Here is a 16724-nt window from a genome sequence, read left to right as displayed (position 1 = left end):
TTAAAATTCAACAGGCCTTGCCTTTTAGACAAATGGACAACTAAAATATTCCGAGAAGGCAGCTCTCCCTTTCAGCCCCTTTTCCATGCTGAAAAAGGCATCTGCTCCTCTGAACAATTAGAGTAGCCTAGAGTTGATATGCTGGGACACAGGAGGACACTTTCATTTTAGATTTTTCATTGTGTTTGAAACGATGGACTGAAATAGGTTTTTACAACTGGCATCCATCACTTTTTCCCCTCTGAGTCAAGGTCTCTTGCGTCATGTGCAGTCCAGAGCAGCTGCCCTGAAGGACATCACTGCTCCTGCCCCAGTGCAGATGAAGGAAGACTGATGATGCCCTAATGAATGTAGAGCACTGAATTAAATCCTGAGCGCAAGTGCATCGCAGTGAAATTAAACTTGTGCAAGACCGACCCAAGTAGTTGCAGTGTACTTCACCATCACTGGTGAAACAGAAACAAACAGAACTGGAGTGAGAGGCAAGTCACAGCTTGGGGAAGATCTGCTAACTGGGAACAAGCACAGTTGGAATAGTCACGTAACCTATTCTAGGCCTCGAATGTAGGCTGTGTATGTCAGGAGGCTCTTTATGGTCGGTGCACAGAAGTAGGTGAATCCCTCCCAAACGTAATTTAGAACATCTAAATTAAGGAATATTTAGGTTCCTAATTTGGATGCTCTGAGTTTCTCTCCAGAGGTGCTTCTCTTCACTGGTTGTGCAGAGAGTGAGGCTCCTGATTTAGGAACATGATGCACTCTTAAATTAGTAAGGCAATTACTTAAGAACTGCAAATTACTTCTCCCTTCCCTTTTCCCCCACTGGCAGCTGAACATATCATGGCATCAGATTGAGGCCAGATTCTGGTTACAGTAGTATTGGTGGCAAATGTGACATGGTTTCATTCATTTATAGTAATGGAAGCTCTAGACTGGTAGTAATGAAAATAGAGTCTTGTCTGGGATGCTGGAATTCCTGGCTGAAAATTTCTGACATTGAAACCTTTGGCCCTGACTGAAGAATTCAAGATGAAAATTCCCAAGTTTCTAAACATATACAACACCTTTAAGACGTGTTTACTATCATGTCACAGTTGCAGAGCATGGGGAAACTATGGATCAGTATGGATCTGCTGCTCCAGCTGGATCCCTACAAATCTGTGGGCCCTGACGGGATTCATCCCAAAATCCTCAAAGAGCTAGCTGATATCATTGCAAAGCCTCCCTTGATGATTTTTGAGTGGTCTTGGGAATCCAGAGAGGTCCCAGCTGACTGGAAGCCGTCAAATGTCCCAATTTTCAAGAAGGGCAAGAAGGAGGACACTGGAAACTACAGGCCTGTCAGTCTCACTTCAGTGTCCATTAAAATCATGGAAACGATTATTCTGGGAAGTATAGAAAAACGCTTGGAGGAGAACACAGTCATTGGTCACAGCCAACACAGCTTCATGAGGGGAAAGTCATGCTTATCAAACCCACCTAGCTGATCAAGGGGAGCCAGAAGATACAACATTTCTGGACTGCAGCAAAGCTTATGATACTGTCTTTCACAAGATTCTTCTGGACAAAATCTCCAGCACACAACTGGATAACCATGTTCTGTGATGGGTGAGCAACTGGCTCACAGGCTGGACACAAAGAGCTATAGTGAATGGGGTAACATCAGGATGGTGTCCAGTCTCTAGTGGGGTTCTGCAGGGCTCCACCCTCAGCCTAGTTCTCTTCAATGTCTTCATTAACGGCTTGGATACAGAACTCGAAGGAATACCAAGTAAGTTTGTTGATGACACTAAATTGGGAGGAGCTGTTGACTCCCTTGAGGGCAGAGAGGCCCTTCAGAGAGACCTCGACAAATGAGAGAGGTGGACAAACACCAATCATATGAATTTTAACAAGGACAAGTATTGGATTCTACATGTGAGACAGGGCAATCCTGGTTATGTAAACAGACTGGGGAAAGAGAGGCTGGAAAGCAGTGCCACAGAAAGGGACCTGGGGGTCCTGGTTGATGGCAAGTTGAACATGAGTCAGCAGTGCCCTGGTAGCCAGAAGGGCCAACCATGTCCGGGGGGGCATCAGGCAAAGCATCGCCAGCCGGGCGAGGGAGGGGATTGTCCCACTCTGCTCTGCACTGGTGCAGCCTCACCTTGAATATTGTGTGTAGTTTTGGGCACAACAATATAAAAAAGACACTAGGCTATCAGAGACTATCCAAAGGAAGGTAACAAAGATGGTAAAGGACCTTGACAGGAAGCCATACAAGGAGCGGCTGAGGCCACTCAGTCTGTTCAGCCCGGAGAAGAGGAGACTGAGGGGAGACCTTGTTGCAGTCTACATGAGGGACAGAAGTCCTCTACATCACCTTGTTCCCTCATGAGGGGAAGAGGAGAGGCAGGCACTGATCCCTGTGGTGACCAGTGACAGGACTCAAGGAAATGGCCTGAAGCTGAGTCAGGGGAGGTTTAGGTTGGATATCAGGAAAAGGTTTTTCACCTGGAGGATGGCTGGGCACTGGAACAAGCTCCCCAGGGAAGTGGTCACAGCACCAGGCCTGTCTTGAGTTCAAGAAGGGTTTGGACAATGCTCTCAAGCATCTGATGTGATTCTTGGGGTGTCCTGCACAGGGCCAGCAGTCGGACTTGATGATCCTGATGGGTCCCTTCTAACTCAGCATATTCCATGATTCTTTAATTCTATAGTCTGCTTGTTCCATGGCCATTTTCTTACAAGAGCACCCAACTGTGGCAGAGAGAAACCACAAATAGGCCGAGGAGTCTAAAAGTGAGTAGAAGGTCAACATGATGTGATAAATGAGACAGATGACATCTGCATATCTTAGTATCTGCTCAGGTCCTTCCTATCTTAAAAAGGATTGTACTTCCAGGCCTCTGGAATTCCTGTAACAGCTTTGGCTGTTGTGAGGGTTAAACCATGATCCCATATCCTCTGGGAAATTAAGTGTTAAAGGCTCCTGTGTTCACACAGTATGGTTTCTTCACTTCTCTAGAAGATGTGCCATTACATACTTCATAAAAAACTTGACAAAACCTGAAATTTCAAGATACTTCTAAAATGTAACGGATGCTGTCCTATGGATCCTTTAGTATATTTGATTTTTAAATGTTTAATTTGCTAAGGGAACTGCTTCTTCCCTGGCATGAAAACACAATTATTAAACCGCACTTCATTATTTTGAGACTGATATCACAATTTGGGTCCTTGTTTAACATTCCATCGCTATGAATACAATGAAATTCTCTAATGATTAATAGGATTTGTTACTTTAAATAATCATGCTGAACCTTATTTGCAAGACTTATTAGGCTTGTAACTTCCACATGAATAATGTATCTCTAGTGGGACAGCCAGTTTTGGAAAGTTGCTACTCATTTTTTGACTACCCTTCTCTTTAACTGCTATGGGGACAATTATTCTGCAATGTGGAGCCCACAGTTGTGTATCACATTTCATCCCATCCTATTGCTGAACTTTTCTGATCAATTTTTAGGATATCTTGCTCTTCACACTTGCATAGAATGAAACACGTTGTATGGTAAGTCAAAAAACCTGCAGAGCCTCAGCCACGAATGAGTTCTGGATGAGCCCACACAGCTGGAGAGAAATTTAGAAGGGGACCACAAAGTTTGAAAACAGCTTATAGTCCCTCTTGGGGATAACCTTTCCTCTTCCCCTTCCTCCCGCACCTGCGTTCTCCACTTTAAGCTGCAAGGAGTTTTACATGCTCACAGAGCCAAAATATTCACCCCCACTCCAAAAGAGTCTTTTGTGTGGTTGTTCAAAGGAGCTCTGTGTTTCTCCCACTAGGACCACTCTGGTTTCTCGTGTGCCCACCTCCCCTCACCTCTGGCACTGCCAAATTGTGGTGATGCCTGTGAATGAATTCACGTGTGCTGAAGTGTTTGCCCACAGGCAGAAACCTGCAGCAAAGCCCAACTGCCCACCAAATACCGCAGCTGCTCTGCTGTACACACACAGCATTACCATAGTAATGTCTTCATGTATGTTATCACCCTCCCATTAAATACCAGCAGGAGTGGTTTCAGCTGGAAACATTTTGACTCAAAGAGACTTTCTGTTGCCCCATAGTGACCTAATAATATGTATTCATGGCAGAAAGTGCTGAAGCCCGGTAATGAGTTCTCATCATTTGATGTGGTTCTTGCCACTCTCATCAACATTTATATGGACACAAATGAGAGCAAAAAAATGGCAGTGGCTTGTAGAGCCTGCTCTCCCTGGATTTCAGCCACAGATAAGTGCACAGATCATCCCTCTATAAATCAAAAAGCTGTCCCCTTCCCACTGTTTTAATCCCAGTGAAAGAATAACAGAAATGAAGACAGTTGGCTACAAATTCCTGTTCATCTATTTTCTTCATCATAAATTCATACAAGCAGATGTAACAGACAGGAAAAAACAGAAACACATACATGTTCTGATGTGAAGGCAACCAGTCTGGGAATAGCTGCCATTCCTTTTTCTTTAACTTCTGGGAACATCTTGAAACGTGCAATCAACATAGCATACATGTTAGATATGGCACCACCTGGAGTCCACAGTAATATACTGTTACTTTTTCTATGCATTGTAATATCATTTCAGAAAAAATGACAAGTCTTGCTACAGTTTATCTAACTCTAATGCTAATGTTTCTGCCTCATGGCAGAACCATGGATTCTTATTCCTGATGCTCTTCATAGCTGGGCTGTGTAATAATAGGATCTACTACACCCAAATAACAAATTATACAAAAAGTACTATGGCAAAAAATGACTGGGGCTTCCATTCGTCCTCATTCTTGCTACAATCTCTCCTTTAGTTCCCAGTCTTAGCTTTCCATACCCCATCAACACATAACCCCACTCTATTCCACCTCCCAGGCAGATGCCCCACAAGGCAACATGACCCAACAAGTGCAACCTGATATGTGCTCTCCCCTCCCAAATCAGGGTGGTGTTTAATGCCCCAGCTTTGAACAAACCCACCCAGTGAGTCCCAACAGACACCATCTTCTGGATAACAGGAGTTAGGGGAAGGAAGGAAAAAGGGTAATTCTAACACTTATTTTTCATTTTATATGTCCTCAGATGGGAGCAAGGGGAAAAGGTCGAATGTCCCTAACGCTTGCCTTAAAATCACTGGCATACACTGACTTAAAAATACCCATTTCAAGATGGATATTTTACCCACTTCAAAACGGTATTCTGCAGTGGTCTGTTCCCATATTTCAATTGTCAATGCATAAATTAAAAACAAGCACTTAATTTTTCCTTTTTTTGAGATTTTTACTAACTGACTTTCTGTGTCTACAGTGGAACAATGTTTGGTTTTACATTAATGCTGCATGAGCACTATGGGAATATAATGCAGTACCTGAGGCAGAGGCTGAATAGTTTTACGTATGTATGCACACAAGCACACACACACAGAGACATGTATACATGAAATCCATCAGGTTTATCCTGTATATATATGTATATACAGAGATTGATTACATATTGATGTTTATGCATATATATTTATATAAAGCAAAGATTTGAAATGAACGGGTCGAAATGCTGCTAAGATAGAGTTCAATTAATGCAACATTAATCCATCTAAAAATGGAGTGAAGAGCATAAGATGTATACCTCCAGAGGATGGTTCAGCTCATCCTCTGGTAACTGTATTGCAGCAGGCGGGATGACTTGCTCTGCAGACACATCCACCCCTCTCCCTTGAATATGTGGGAGCTGCTTTAACTAGCCCATGGTAGACACCCAATTCTTGGACAGCCAAATCAAGAAAAGCTAAAATCCACCCTTTAAGCAGATGAAGGAAGCACTGCCGACTATCTGTGCTGGCAAATTTAACATTGTTTTGACTTTTGTAAGATTTGTTTTTATCTTACTGGAGATACATACACTGTTCCACAGCCCACAGAAACTGTGCCCTTCATTTCTAATCAGTATCCTTGCTCTGCTCTTGCAGTGAGGCTGCCCCTGCTCTGGGCTTTCCCTGACCTCACTGGCCTTCCTGTGAATCCAAGGGAAAATGCCACCAAAAGACGGCATCGCTGGCAGAGGGGTCAGTATAAATTGGAGGTTTTCCTCCCTTTTCAACTATCTTGAGAGATATGAACGTATTTCTACCCTTCTTTTCAGAAATGACAAAACGAGAAATGGAGAGATTAGGAGGAACTGCTCAGGTATGTCTCTAAAAAATGCAGATGTCATGTTGATGAGTTACGTGACTGAACTAATGTGTCCAAGTCGAAGTAATTTGGCCTGTCTTGTCAAAAGTCATTGGCTCGGTGTCAAAAGAATCAAGACTGAAATGTTAAATTTCTTCACTACCAGGCTTTCCTATTATTATTACTTTGTTGTTTAACCTTAAGCTTATTAATAAGCCTGCATTCTGCCTTTAATTTTGGAGCTGTGTTTACATCCAGAGTTAAGTGCAGGCAACAAAACACACCTACGGAATTTGAAGAAAATAATCAGGCCTTTATGCTTTGCATGTATTGATACTGTTTATTTCATTCCAGAGAATGCAGAGAGCAAGAACCTTTTCTTTGCAACAGTAAGGTCTTCAGCTGAAGCCATGACAGCTTGAAGTGAGAAGACAGCATGGAGATGATTTCTATTATTGCCTGAAAAAGCAGAACCTGCACACTGAGTACTGCTGCCTTAAGAGAGTGAATTAGAAAGATGCACTTTGCACAAAACAGAAATGGAAGAGGAAGAAAGGATGAGAGGGGGCAGCCCTGCAAACGGCCAGTGCAGGTACACGCCTGCAAAGAGCTCGTCCCTATGCCACTGTCAGCACAAGGAAGCGAGCTCTGGCACCTGACACACCAGCAACACCCTGGCCCCAGGTCAGGCAGGGATCTATCACAGTCCCAGCAGGGCCAGCAGTTCCTCCTGAGGCCCTGGACACCTTTCCTGACTCACATTATCTCTAGCTGAGTTTGCCAGACGCAGGTAGATCTGGGACATGCACTGAGCCTTTCACCTCTGCTGCCATGCCCAGCCTGTGCCCATGAGGTCTGGCTGGGCAGTGTTGCTATTGCTCTTCTCTCTCAGGTCCCTGACCAGCCCTGTGGGGGTTATTGCATCTCAAGCCTGCAAGGTAAAGAACTAAAACCAGCTGTATCAAGTCAGGTTAGGGACTGTTCAGTAACCAACCACTGTTCAGTTTCCAAAAGCTTTGACTTAGGTCCTGGGCTCGTGACACAAGTTTAGATGCCTGATGTGATGGGGGCCAAGGTTTTCGGGGGGACCTCTAAGCACTACAGTAAAAGCTGCCAGAGCTTTTGCTCTCAGCACTCTTTAAATAAGAACTCATCAAAAAGCAATGTCAGTTCTTCTCATCTGTGGAAACAGCAAGAACAAAAATCCCACAGCACTTCCCACAGGTGCACTCAGATGTGAGAAGCTGAAGATGAACCTTGCCTGACCTTGATGGCCTCGGAGAGCTGAATGTCCTACGCTGTTATCAGTGAGGCTTTTTCTTTGCTCAGTAGTGTGCTCTTTCCCTCTTCATTAGGTCAATGGACTTTCTTTTCAGAAAGGCTCCTTCCACAACAGCTATCAGTCTGTTCTCTTTTGACAAGCCAAGACATTATGCCCAATGTAAATTCTTTCAATATTTTGCAATTTTGTGAGGCAGATAGGCCAAAGTTTTTTGCCATGATATTCCAGAGTAAGAGAGGAGGTGATGAAGAGTATAAATCAAAAGATTAAATGGAATGATTAAAAAATAAAAAAGTCTTAACAATGTAGTGTTTGTCTGAGTCAATGATTACTCAACACTAATTTTTTTGCCTTATTGACTTGCCCTGAAAGAACCAGGTTTCTAAGCCTTTAAGCACTCAGATTAACAAGCCACCCAAATACCCCAGTGTGCAAAACAGGCTTTACATGGAAAGCTAACAGCATACTCTACCGTTGGCAGGGTCCTACTGACTCCACTAAAATTACTGGAAGGGATGCTACGTCTTTCCCTGTTTCCTTCAATTTCCCCTGTGATGATGGAGAGCTTTGTTGTGTTTCTTCCCTCCATTATTAATACAATAGTCTTTCTATTTCATGTAATCCATAAGAAGTGGGGGCAAAGCGAAACTGCAAGGCAAATGTCTCTTCTGATTATGTTTCCCATGTGCCATTACAGCTGCTCATCATGCAGTGCAATTTGCTCAAACAGACCCTCATAATCACATCCCTGAAATTCATAAACATGCAATACTTTATCTCAAAGAGGCCACTGTTGGTCACTAGCAAGTGTCCTCTCAAACATGCATATTTAATTATATTTACTCTTTAGCTATAGGGGATGTCATATACCGTAGTCTGAAAAATAAAGAAAGCTTGAAATGTTATGTACCAGGTGAAAATATCCCATCGCCACAGCCCCCTGGCCAGCCAACCATCTCTCTCATTTTCCTTAGTGTGACATATTCCAAAAGTACAAACACTGGAGCAATTTCATAGGTGAACCTGAAATGTAGTAATGTCCATATTTAATGCTTTCATCTACAACACTAGTACATCTTTTTGCAATATTACATTACACTGTAGCCACAATATACTCTATTTGGCACTGGGTAGAGTTCTGTTTGACAATACTTTCCACAATCTTCCTTCGGATTGGACATCAAATGTCTAGAAGGAGAAATGCAGAGAGTGCTTGAGAATCCATTTCCACCCGCTTCAGTGAAAAAAATCTTGCCCACCTCTTCCAGGCTCAAGGCTTTGCCCTAAATTCAAGAGATGCTGGGCAGAGCCAGCCCTTCGCCTTGCATAAACCCATGTGCACATCTAAAGCACACGTCCTCAGTCCTATTCATAATGACAAGACAGTGTATGAAGCTAACCAAGTACACAAAAATGCTTCCTAGTCCCAAAGTGAAAACTCCACACTTTAAATTCTGCATCTCTTTCTTACAGAAAACTCTACATGCCCCAAGTATGGATTGTACATAACCCCTCTACATGAATGCAACTGTTCACTTAGCACACCTTTCATTTTACATATTTATGCATGCAAAATGCTAATCTATATGTATCTTTTGCGTATTTTTGGGGGTAGCAAAACCAACATCGTATTAGTATGATGAAATTTTATAGAAGACAGCCTACAAGACAAAGTTGAAAGTCTTTGTGTAAATAACTGTAGCAACCATTTAAAAAGCAAATTAAGTTTTTCCCAGCAGTCTTAACATAAAATTATTCTTTCATTCAGATACAGCAATTAATATTTTAGAGTTTAACCGTAAAATTATATTAAATATTATGGAAAAAAAATATGCTACTTACATATTAGTATTTGCTGCTGATGTCAGCCAGTCTGCTGCCAATCCAACCATGTCCAATCCAGTTGAAAGTTGATTAAAATATCTAGGGTGCCCTGCACAAGATGGAAAATGTTATCAAAAGGCTGATGACTCTGAATGAAACTATTCAGTGCTGAACATTGTATTTACCTCTGGATTTCTATAGAGAAGGAAGCACTTTCAAGGTATGAAACAAAGCAAACAGCAGTAAATACATTTCTTGGAAAAGGAAGGATGATTTCTCTTCTTTCTCATTCCAAACTCAGTAAAATCAGAGTAATTACACTGAACACAGAATAATGAATTCCAACATTCCCTATTATCCTTTCAATATGCCTTGAAAATTAGCACATTGCTGCCTCACAAAAATAGCTGTTTGCTCCCGTTAGTGTGTCACATGTTGTCACTGGATATGGTTTTGCCTGACTAGGTTTGAAAGGCACGCACGAGACACCATCTGAAGAGCTTGCCAGTACATATAACATCAGTGATGAATGGCTAATGATTGTAATAGACAGGGCGAAATGAGAAAATGGAGTATTTTGGTGACTGCTTTGCACATGACTCAATGGCTGATGATTGTATGAAGATGGCAGGGAAGGTGGTGGTCCTTGTCATTTTTTCCCTGTCAGAGTGCTATTACAAATAGCCTGGCTACCTGCTATTGTGATTTTAAATAAACCCCATGAAAACCAGCACTGCTGCCCCAGCAGACTGATGCACAAGAATATATTCAATGAACTGATAGTCCACATACCTAGTTAATCTAATTGGTTCCTGATTTTTTTTCTAAAGTCCTGCTAGAGATTTTTCTTAAAAATGTGCCCAGAGCCATTAAACCCAGAAACCATTAAAACTCCATTTTTACTGGTCACTTCCCACAAGCCCCTGATAAGTGGCATAATTACCGGTACAAATTATAGATGGTTCACAATTACTTAAATGCCATCTGACTCAAAAGACGGCAGCCTCTGCTTGGAAAACACCTGTCCTGACCCCTAGATGATGAACTGTTATTGCCATCAGAGAAAACAAAAGATAGAGCAAGATGATTGAGGAAATGCAGACCCAGCACTGAGAGAAAACTTATCTTCAGTCTCCTGTGGCCCCTTATCAGGCAGGGACACATGGCTGGCAGAACAGCACAGGGGATTGCTCCCCAGCTCCCACCCTGCAGCACACAAAGGCAGAGTAATCAGGCTGAGCTGAGTGGGCAGACCAGAGCTGAGGATATGGGGCAGGGGACACACACACATGCAAATTCCACTGTGCCCTTAACCTGAGACCAGCCCTTTGCCACAGCCATTCAAGCCTGATCATGTTTTGCACTGAGCTCTCCCCACCAGAGATAGGAACTACCACCTTCCCCTGGTCTGTGCTGCCAACAACAGGCAGCCAAAGTCCCTGAGGCACCGAGGAATGATGCTGAGATCCAGCAGAATGCACAGGATCTGGCCCTTGCTCTTAAGTGGGGTTGATGGACCTAAGGCACCCATGCACCCCACCAATGCCACCACAGCCTCGGTGATCCCGTGACGGTTTGGCCTGCAGAGAACTGTATCTCCCCTGATGATGGGATTTTTGGAGATTTCTGTATTTATAACTCAAGTTCAGTGTCACAGCTGGCTCCAAGCTGGTTCCCAAATTTCACCAGAAAGCAACAAAAACTTAGGAGCTAAAAGCCTTTACCGGATCTGGGCTACAGGAAGGCTCAAAAAGGCTACAAAAACTCCTGCTTTGGAAATAAATCCACACTGAAAAGCTGGGGAATAGCAGAATTCGTATCTGCATCTGCAGTGTCTCAGCGGCTCTCTGTCAGCCCCATACCCACCCCCAGGCGACAGCCCTGTTGTCACTGCCTGTTTCTTCAAGCGAACCTCACAGCAACCCACCTGCTTTGGGAACCGCCGCAGGGACAGGGCCGGCTGCACGCGGAGGCCGGGCAGCGGTGCCCTGGAGGGAGCGAGCTGGGGGGAGCAGCGCTGTGTCGAGACGTCAGTACAGAGAGAGCAGGAGCTGCTGCTGCTGCTGGGCAAGCCCCCAGCACCCACACTTGTGACACAGCTCCCTCCGCTCGACGATGCCCTTCCCTTCTGCAGCACGACTGTAATACATAAGGGCACAGAATGGGCACTGCCCCAATTGCCCCCAGCCCCAGCTGCAATGGTTTGTCTGTCCATGTGACACCCGTATATGTGAGTGAGCTCTCTTCCCTTGGCTAGATGGGCATGGAAAATTGTGGCTTTGCTTAAAATACAGACTCCACTGGCAAGGTAAGAACACTCTGTGAGAGATGCTCAAAAATCACTACCCAGGTGCTGTCTGCCTGAAATGCACATCTTTTGTTGCGGTTGTCACTGAACAAAGAGGTGACTGGGAAAGAGACTGACAGGGTGCGAGGGAGAGAGGTGAAAGTAGGAGATTAGTGCTTGCTGCTTGGTTTAGCAGTATACAATGTGTTCACAGATATCCCTGAGTAAATCGGGACATGATTGCCAAGAACCAGGGCCAAGGCACAGGGACACCCCAGGGCCGGTCTTTCCCTACTGAGGGTGTGCCTTTGCCCTGTGCACCCTCTCAAACATACACCTGGCCTGCACTTTGTCTGAGGCATGGGCATGCCCAGCATGAACACACAGCCTCCACGAGGAAGGATGAGAAGGGCCAGGCATGGCTAGACAGCACAGATAAAGGCACGGCTGGCAGCACTGAGCCTGGCCTTGCTCACAGCCTCACTGCATGCATGGCCAGCATCAGGGCCTGCCAGGGAGCAAAGCTGGGCCAGCACCAGCTTCTTGCACCCTTCCTGGGGTTTCCAAGCCATTTTTAAACGCTTGTATTTCAATTACTCCATTCAATTTCAATTGCACTGCACAGTAACTGAATTCTGCATCCATCTTTCCTTGCTTTCGCAGTCACTTTTGTATTCTCTCAGCAAGAATTCTGTCTCTGCTAGCAAAGGGGCAGAAAGTGTGGTTCCCCTGAGCACCCCAGCAAACAGTGGCATGCAGACAACACCTGGAGCAACCGACACCTGCCCCTTAGATGAAAAATCAGCCATCTGCCTCCTCGAATCCCTGGACCTGGGGATCCAGCTGTGAGGCTAATCTAAGCAATACAGTTTATTTTACAATCAGCATCCTGGGCCCCTGAAGCCAAACACAGCCCAGGAGGGGCCGTGTCCAAAGGGCTCCTGCGACAGGAATGGAGACAGACCCCACTGCCAAAAACCTCACCACACTATCCTTCCTCTGAGGGTAATTCCAGTGTTTTACTCTGAAGCACATGCCGAAGGGCTCCAGGTGTAAATCCCATGCATTTCATGAGGCCCCCCCGGTTGGGGCTAACACCCCAGGATGCTGATGAGCAGCAGCAGCCAAATGAGGTGGCTCTGCACCCCTTGGCTGAACCCCATTACGCCGCTGCATTTCACACAACCCCCCCCCCCAGCACCCATTTTCAGACCTCAAAAGCATTATCTTCGTTAAAAAAAAAATTAAAATGCCAAGCAGGGAAAGCCTCAGCTATTTAGGGTGAGGAAGAGAAATGGTAACATTGTTTTAAAAGGTATTTTTTAGATGCACAAAATTAAATAGGTCTGTTACGTGAAAACAGGCTATAACAAAAAACAATTAACGAAAATCGCCTAAGAAACCCTATATTTTATTTCCCAGAATCACAGATCCCACGTTTTACACCATTCTGTGCAAACATGTTTCCTATGACCTACCCAGATACATAACATGGATCACTGGACTGATCGACTTTGTTCCTGTGGACATCATCTATCTGTTTATTCCAACATTTTACAGGCGTTTTGACAGCTCCCCACCCATGCATCAAAACATGCAGCTAGTCATTTCCACCTCTAAACGAGGATTACACAGATCCCTCATAATCTTTACCTGGGTCGGTCTGTTCTGTTCTCAAAAGGTGACAAAACCCGTTTTTTGTCTTCCCCTCAACCTCTAGTCTCAAATAAGCCTTTTGTCTCTTTCAGTAACTGCTACAAATTTATTTTTAAGCAATTTCTCAGTAATTCAAATTCCCACTAAGAGCTCCCCGGACTCCACATTATTTCCCAATGACAGCCGTAATTGCGGCTCCGCTTTCTGCCCTCTCCGCCGCCGTTTATTTAAGGTGGCCCCTAAGCAGAGCCGGGCGCTTGCCCATGCCTGGGGTCGCCCCACGCCGCCTCCCCGCCACGAAGCCCGCAGGGGGGGCACGACTAACCACTAACGTGGGGTCCTAGGCAGGCAGAAGTCAACCTATCCCTGCTCTCCCCAGTGGAAAACAACAACAAATGGCTATTAAAACAATTCCGGCCTCGGTTTTATTGCTTGAGCCTAAAGTTGGGACAAATCCCTCAATATTCTGTTAAATTCTCTTATTTTTATGTCCTGCAGGTAAAGGGAGACACAGCAAATGGCTGCTCAGAGCTCCCACTGACAGCATATTTATTGCGATTTTAGCTGTTAAATGGGCTGGTCCCTGTTGCCCCCCACGCAGGGACGACCCCTCCTCGCCCTACTCCCGGCTGCGCCGAGCTCTGCGGCCGCCGCACCCCGGGTCTGCAGGGGAAGGAGAGGCGACTCCCGGGGCATCACACGTGAAATGGATGAGAAGGAACAGCGGAAAGTGGCGAGGGTGGTGCAAAGGCCGCTCAGCGGCACACTCGGCAACTCCGACGCACAGACACATTAATCTTAAATCGGAAAGGGTGTGCGAGGCTGCACTGACAGCTACAGAGCTGCTGGAGTGTTTTATCATTTTGGAAAACGATTTCTGTCGCCGCCAGAAATTGCCTGGAACTGACAAAATACAGTTGCTGCTTCAGTCTTTAACATTTCAAGCTAAAATAAAATGGCGCCTTTAATCAATGGATGAGACCATACAGGGTAGAAAATGAGCATGGCTATTACCTGTTTTAATTGCATATTTCAGTGTTGTTCTGCAGTTCAATAAAATTTCTTCCAAGGTCTGTGGCTGGTCTGCCAGTTCCCAGTTATATTCCTGGAGCAGCTCATTTGGGTAATGAAAATCAATAACTTTTGTCGATCTATCAAAACTTTTCACCACATACTGAAGTAAAATGTCCACAACGTCTTGTAGGAAAGACATAGTTGTTATTTCTCCGTTGCATGTCGGCAGAAGATCTGGGAATGGAGAAATTTAAAAGTTAACTTCGTTTTACAACCACATACGCAGATTTTGGACAAAGGTTTCTCCTATTTACGTTTAGAAAATCTTTTCACTGTGTTGAATACAAATAGGTTTTGTTTTCATTTAATAAATAAATTGCTAAGGCTGTATTTTAAGGAATGTTCTGAAAGATAACACTTAGGATTTAATATTTTATTTAAAATAACAAATTTTGGCCACAGTGTATTTCGGACCAATTTTTAAGACAATGAGAGAGAGCAGATAAACAAGAAAAAACGGAAAACGAACCTCAGGAAAAATAAAGATTGAGCAACAAACGCTAGAAGAAGCACCCTAAAAACTGCCGTTTGCCTTGCAATAAAATACCTTTGTGGAGACTCTCCTATGTAAGTAACTTGTTGATAATTTAATGCCTTTTTCTGAGGCAATGCCGCACAGTCTCTCGGTGTACACAAAGCTTTTGTTTAAGCGCCATGGCTCACTCAGAGCAGGACTGTAGTGGAAGCCCCTAATTTGGGGTGCCCCGGGGGCGGTCAGGCAAACAGCAGCACCAGCAGCCCTCCCCGGCGGGGCCAGGCGAACAGAGCGTGTCCCGGGCTGCCGAGCAAACGAAAGAGTTCCTGGCTAGCGCACGTCTGCGGGGAGCTGGAATCTACTCAGTAGCGGAGACGCTACCTCCAAGGTCAGAAAAGATGAAGTACAAAAATACCTCGAATTGAAACAAATGAGAGAGCGCTCTTTCTCCCTCCTCCCGTCAAATCTTAATTACATCGCAAGATCTTCAAAGGGAAGGTCGCTACTGTCAGTTCTCCTTAGAGAAAGCTGTAGGTTCCAGCACGCGGGATTATACTGCTTTGGGGTTTTTTTCGGGATTTTTTGTTATTTGGCTGCTTTTTGGCAGATCTGCGAAACGCCCGGCGCCGGAGGGGGCCGAGGCAGAGGGCGCGGAGCTCCACCGCGCACCGCCGGGCTCCCCCGCCTCCGCGCAACGCGTGCGGAGACGATTTCCTGACCGAATCCCCGGGTTTTTTCGTTAGTTTTAGAGAAGCAGCGTGGCCCGGGAGCGCCGTTACCTGTTGAGTGCAGAAAGGCGTAATTCACCTCCGCTTTTTGGCAGGCGCAGGGTTTTTTGTCGCAGGTACAGGCCAGTCGCGGCTCCGCTACCCCGGGGGATGCTGCCCTGGCGCCGGTTTCCACGGGCTTCTCGGCATCTCCGTAGAGCAGGGCTTGACAGCGACACGGACACACGGCCTCAGCACCGCGGCATCAACCCCGTCCCCTTGCCCCCCGCCCCGGGGTAGTTCCCGCGGCGCTCCCAGGGAGCTGCCGTCGCCTCCCTGCCCTTACCGCAGAGTTTGTTTCCGATCCCTCCCGTGAACTTCTGGGCAACCTGACACCAGGCTCTGGCTGCAAGAGAAAATGGAGCGGAGGATCCTTGGGGGCGGGCGCGGACCGGGGGCATCTAGTCCGACACCGGGCACCGCTCCCCAGAAACCCCCTGCCCCGCCGAGCTCAGCAGCGCTGGCCCGGGCTGGCGCCGCCGTCGGTCCCCGCCGCCCGCACCGCTTCGTCCCGCCGCTCGAGCTGCCACAAAGGGGGCTCCGCCGACCGGGCAGTGCTGTCACGGCGGAACCGCCGGGCCGGTCACGCCCGGCCGCCCGACGTCCCCCTACCTGTGCCGGGGCTCTCGGCGGCCGCGGAGCCCTCCTCGGTCCCGAAGGGCCAGAAGCCGGAGCCAGGGCTTGCCATGGCGGAGGCGAACCGGCGGGACGGGCGAGTTGCGGCGAGAGCTGCAGCCCAGGCGGCCTGAGCGAGTGTGCGTGAGTGTGAGTGTGCGGGTGTGTAAGTGCGCGCGGCTGCGCCAGGCGGCGGCAGCGAAGGGGCGGGAGCGCCCCGGGCACGCGTGGGTGGGAGCGTCTCCCGTGGGCACCCTCGGGGCGCGCTCCGCCGAGATGCCGCGGCCGCGCCCCGCAGGCACCGCTGCCCGGGACGGGGCGGGCGGCGCCGCGGGGGCCGGGGGAGGTGCCCGCCAAGGCGGGCGGCGGCGGAGGCGGCTGCTGTCAGGGGAGTCCGCGCCCCGCACCGGAGGATCGAGGGGCGGCAGTGGGGGTGTGATAGCGCTGGGGACAGACCCGAGCTGCAGGGTCACCCTGCGCTGGCGCTGCAGCTGCCTCGGGGGGATAAGGCGAGCGAGGTGGCCTGTGTTGTCTTCACCCCACCGACGCCC

General features: G+C 46.9%; 1 protein-coding gene across 1 annotated transcript in view; it reads right to left on the bottom strand.

Annotated features, from left to right (window-relative positions):
* The window catches only part of GAD2 (glutamate decarboxylase 2), a 41585-nt gene extending 25224 nt beyond the window's left edge, over positions 1 to 16361 (bottom strand). Inside the window, exons 1-7 of the mRNA XM_051802437.1 lie at positions 16171 to 16361; positions 15845 to 15904; positions 15571 to 15723; positions 14257 to 14490; positions 9318 to 9408; positions 8386 to 8498; positions 4452 to 4567 (exon numbers count right to left, since the gene is read on the bottom strand). Coding sequence (XP_051658397.1) covers positions 4452 to 4567; positions 8386 to 8498; positions 9318 to 9408; positions 14257 to 14490; positions 15571 to 15723; positions 15845 to 15904; positions 16171 to 16246 — 843 coding nt within the window. The 5' untranslated portion in view covers positions 16247 to 16361. The remainder of the gene's footprint in view (positions 1 to 4451; positions 4568 to 8385; positions 8499 to 9317; positions 9409 to 14256; positions 14491 to 15570; positions 15724 to 15844; positions 15905 to 16170) is intronic.
* Positions 16362 to 16724: the final 363 nt, after the last annotated feature.

The sequence above is a fragment of the Manacus candei genome, unplaced genomic scaffold (assembly GCF_025592945.1).
Source record: "Manacus candei isolate 608988 ecotype Guabito, Panama unplaced genomic scaffold, ASM2559294v1 h1tg000056l, whole genome shotgun sequence".
Lineage (NCBI taxonomy): Eukaryota > Metazoa > Chordata > Aves > Passeriformes > Pipridae > Manacus > Manacus candei.
The sequence above is the reverse complement of the archived record's forward strand: the minus strand, read 5'-3'. Positions and strand labels throughout refer to the sequence as shown.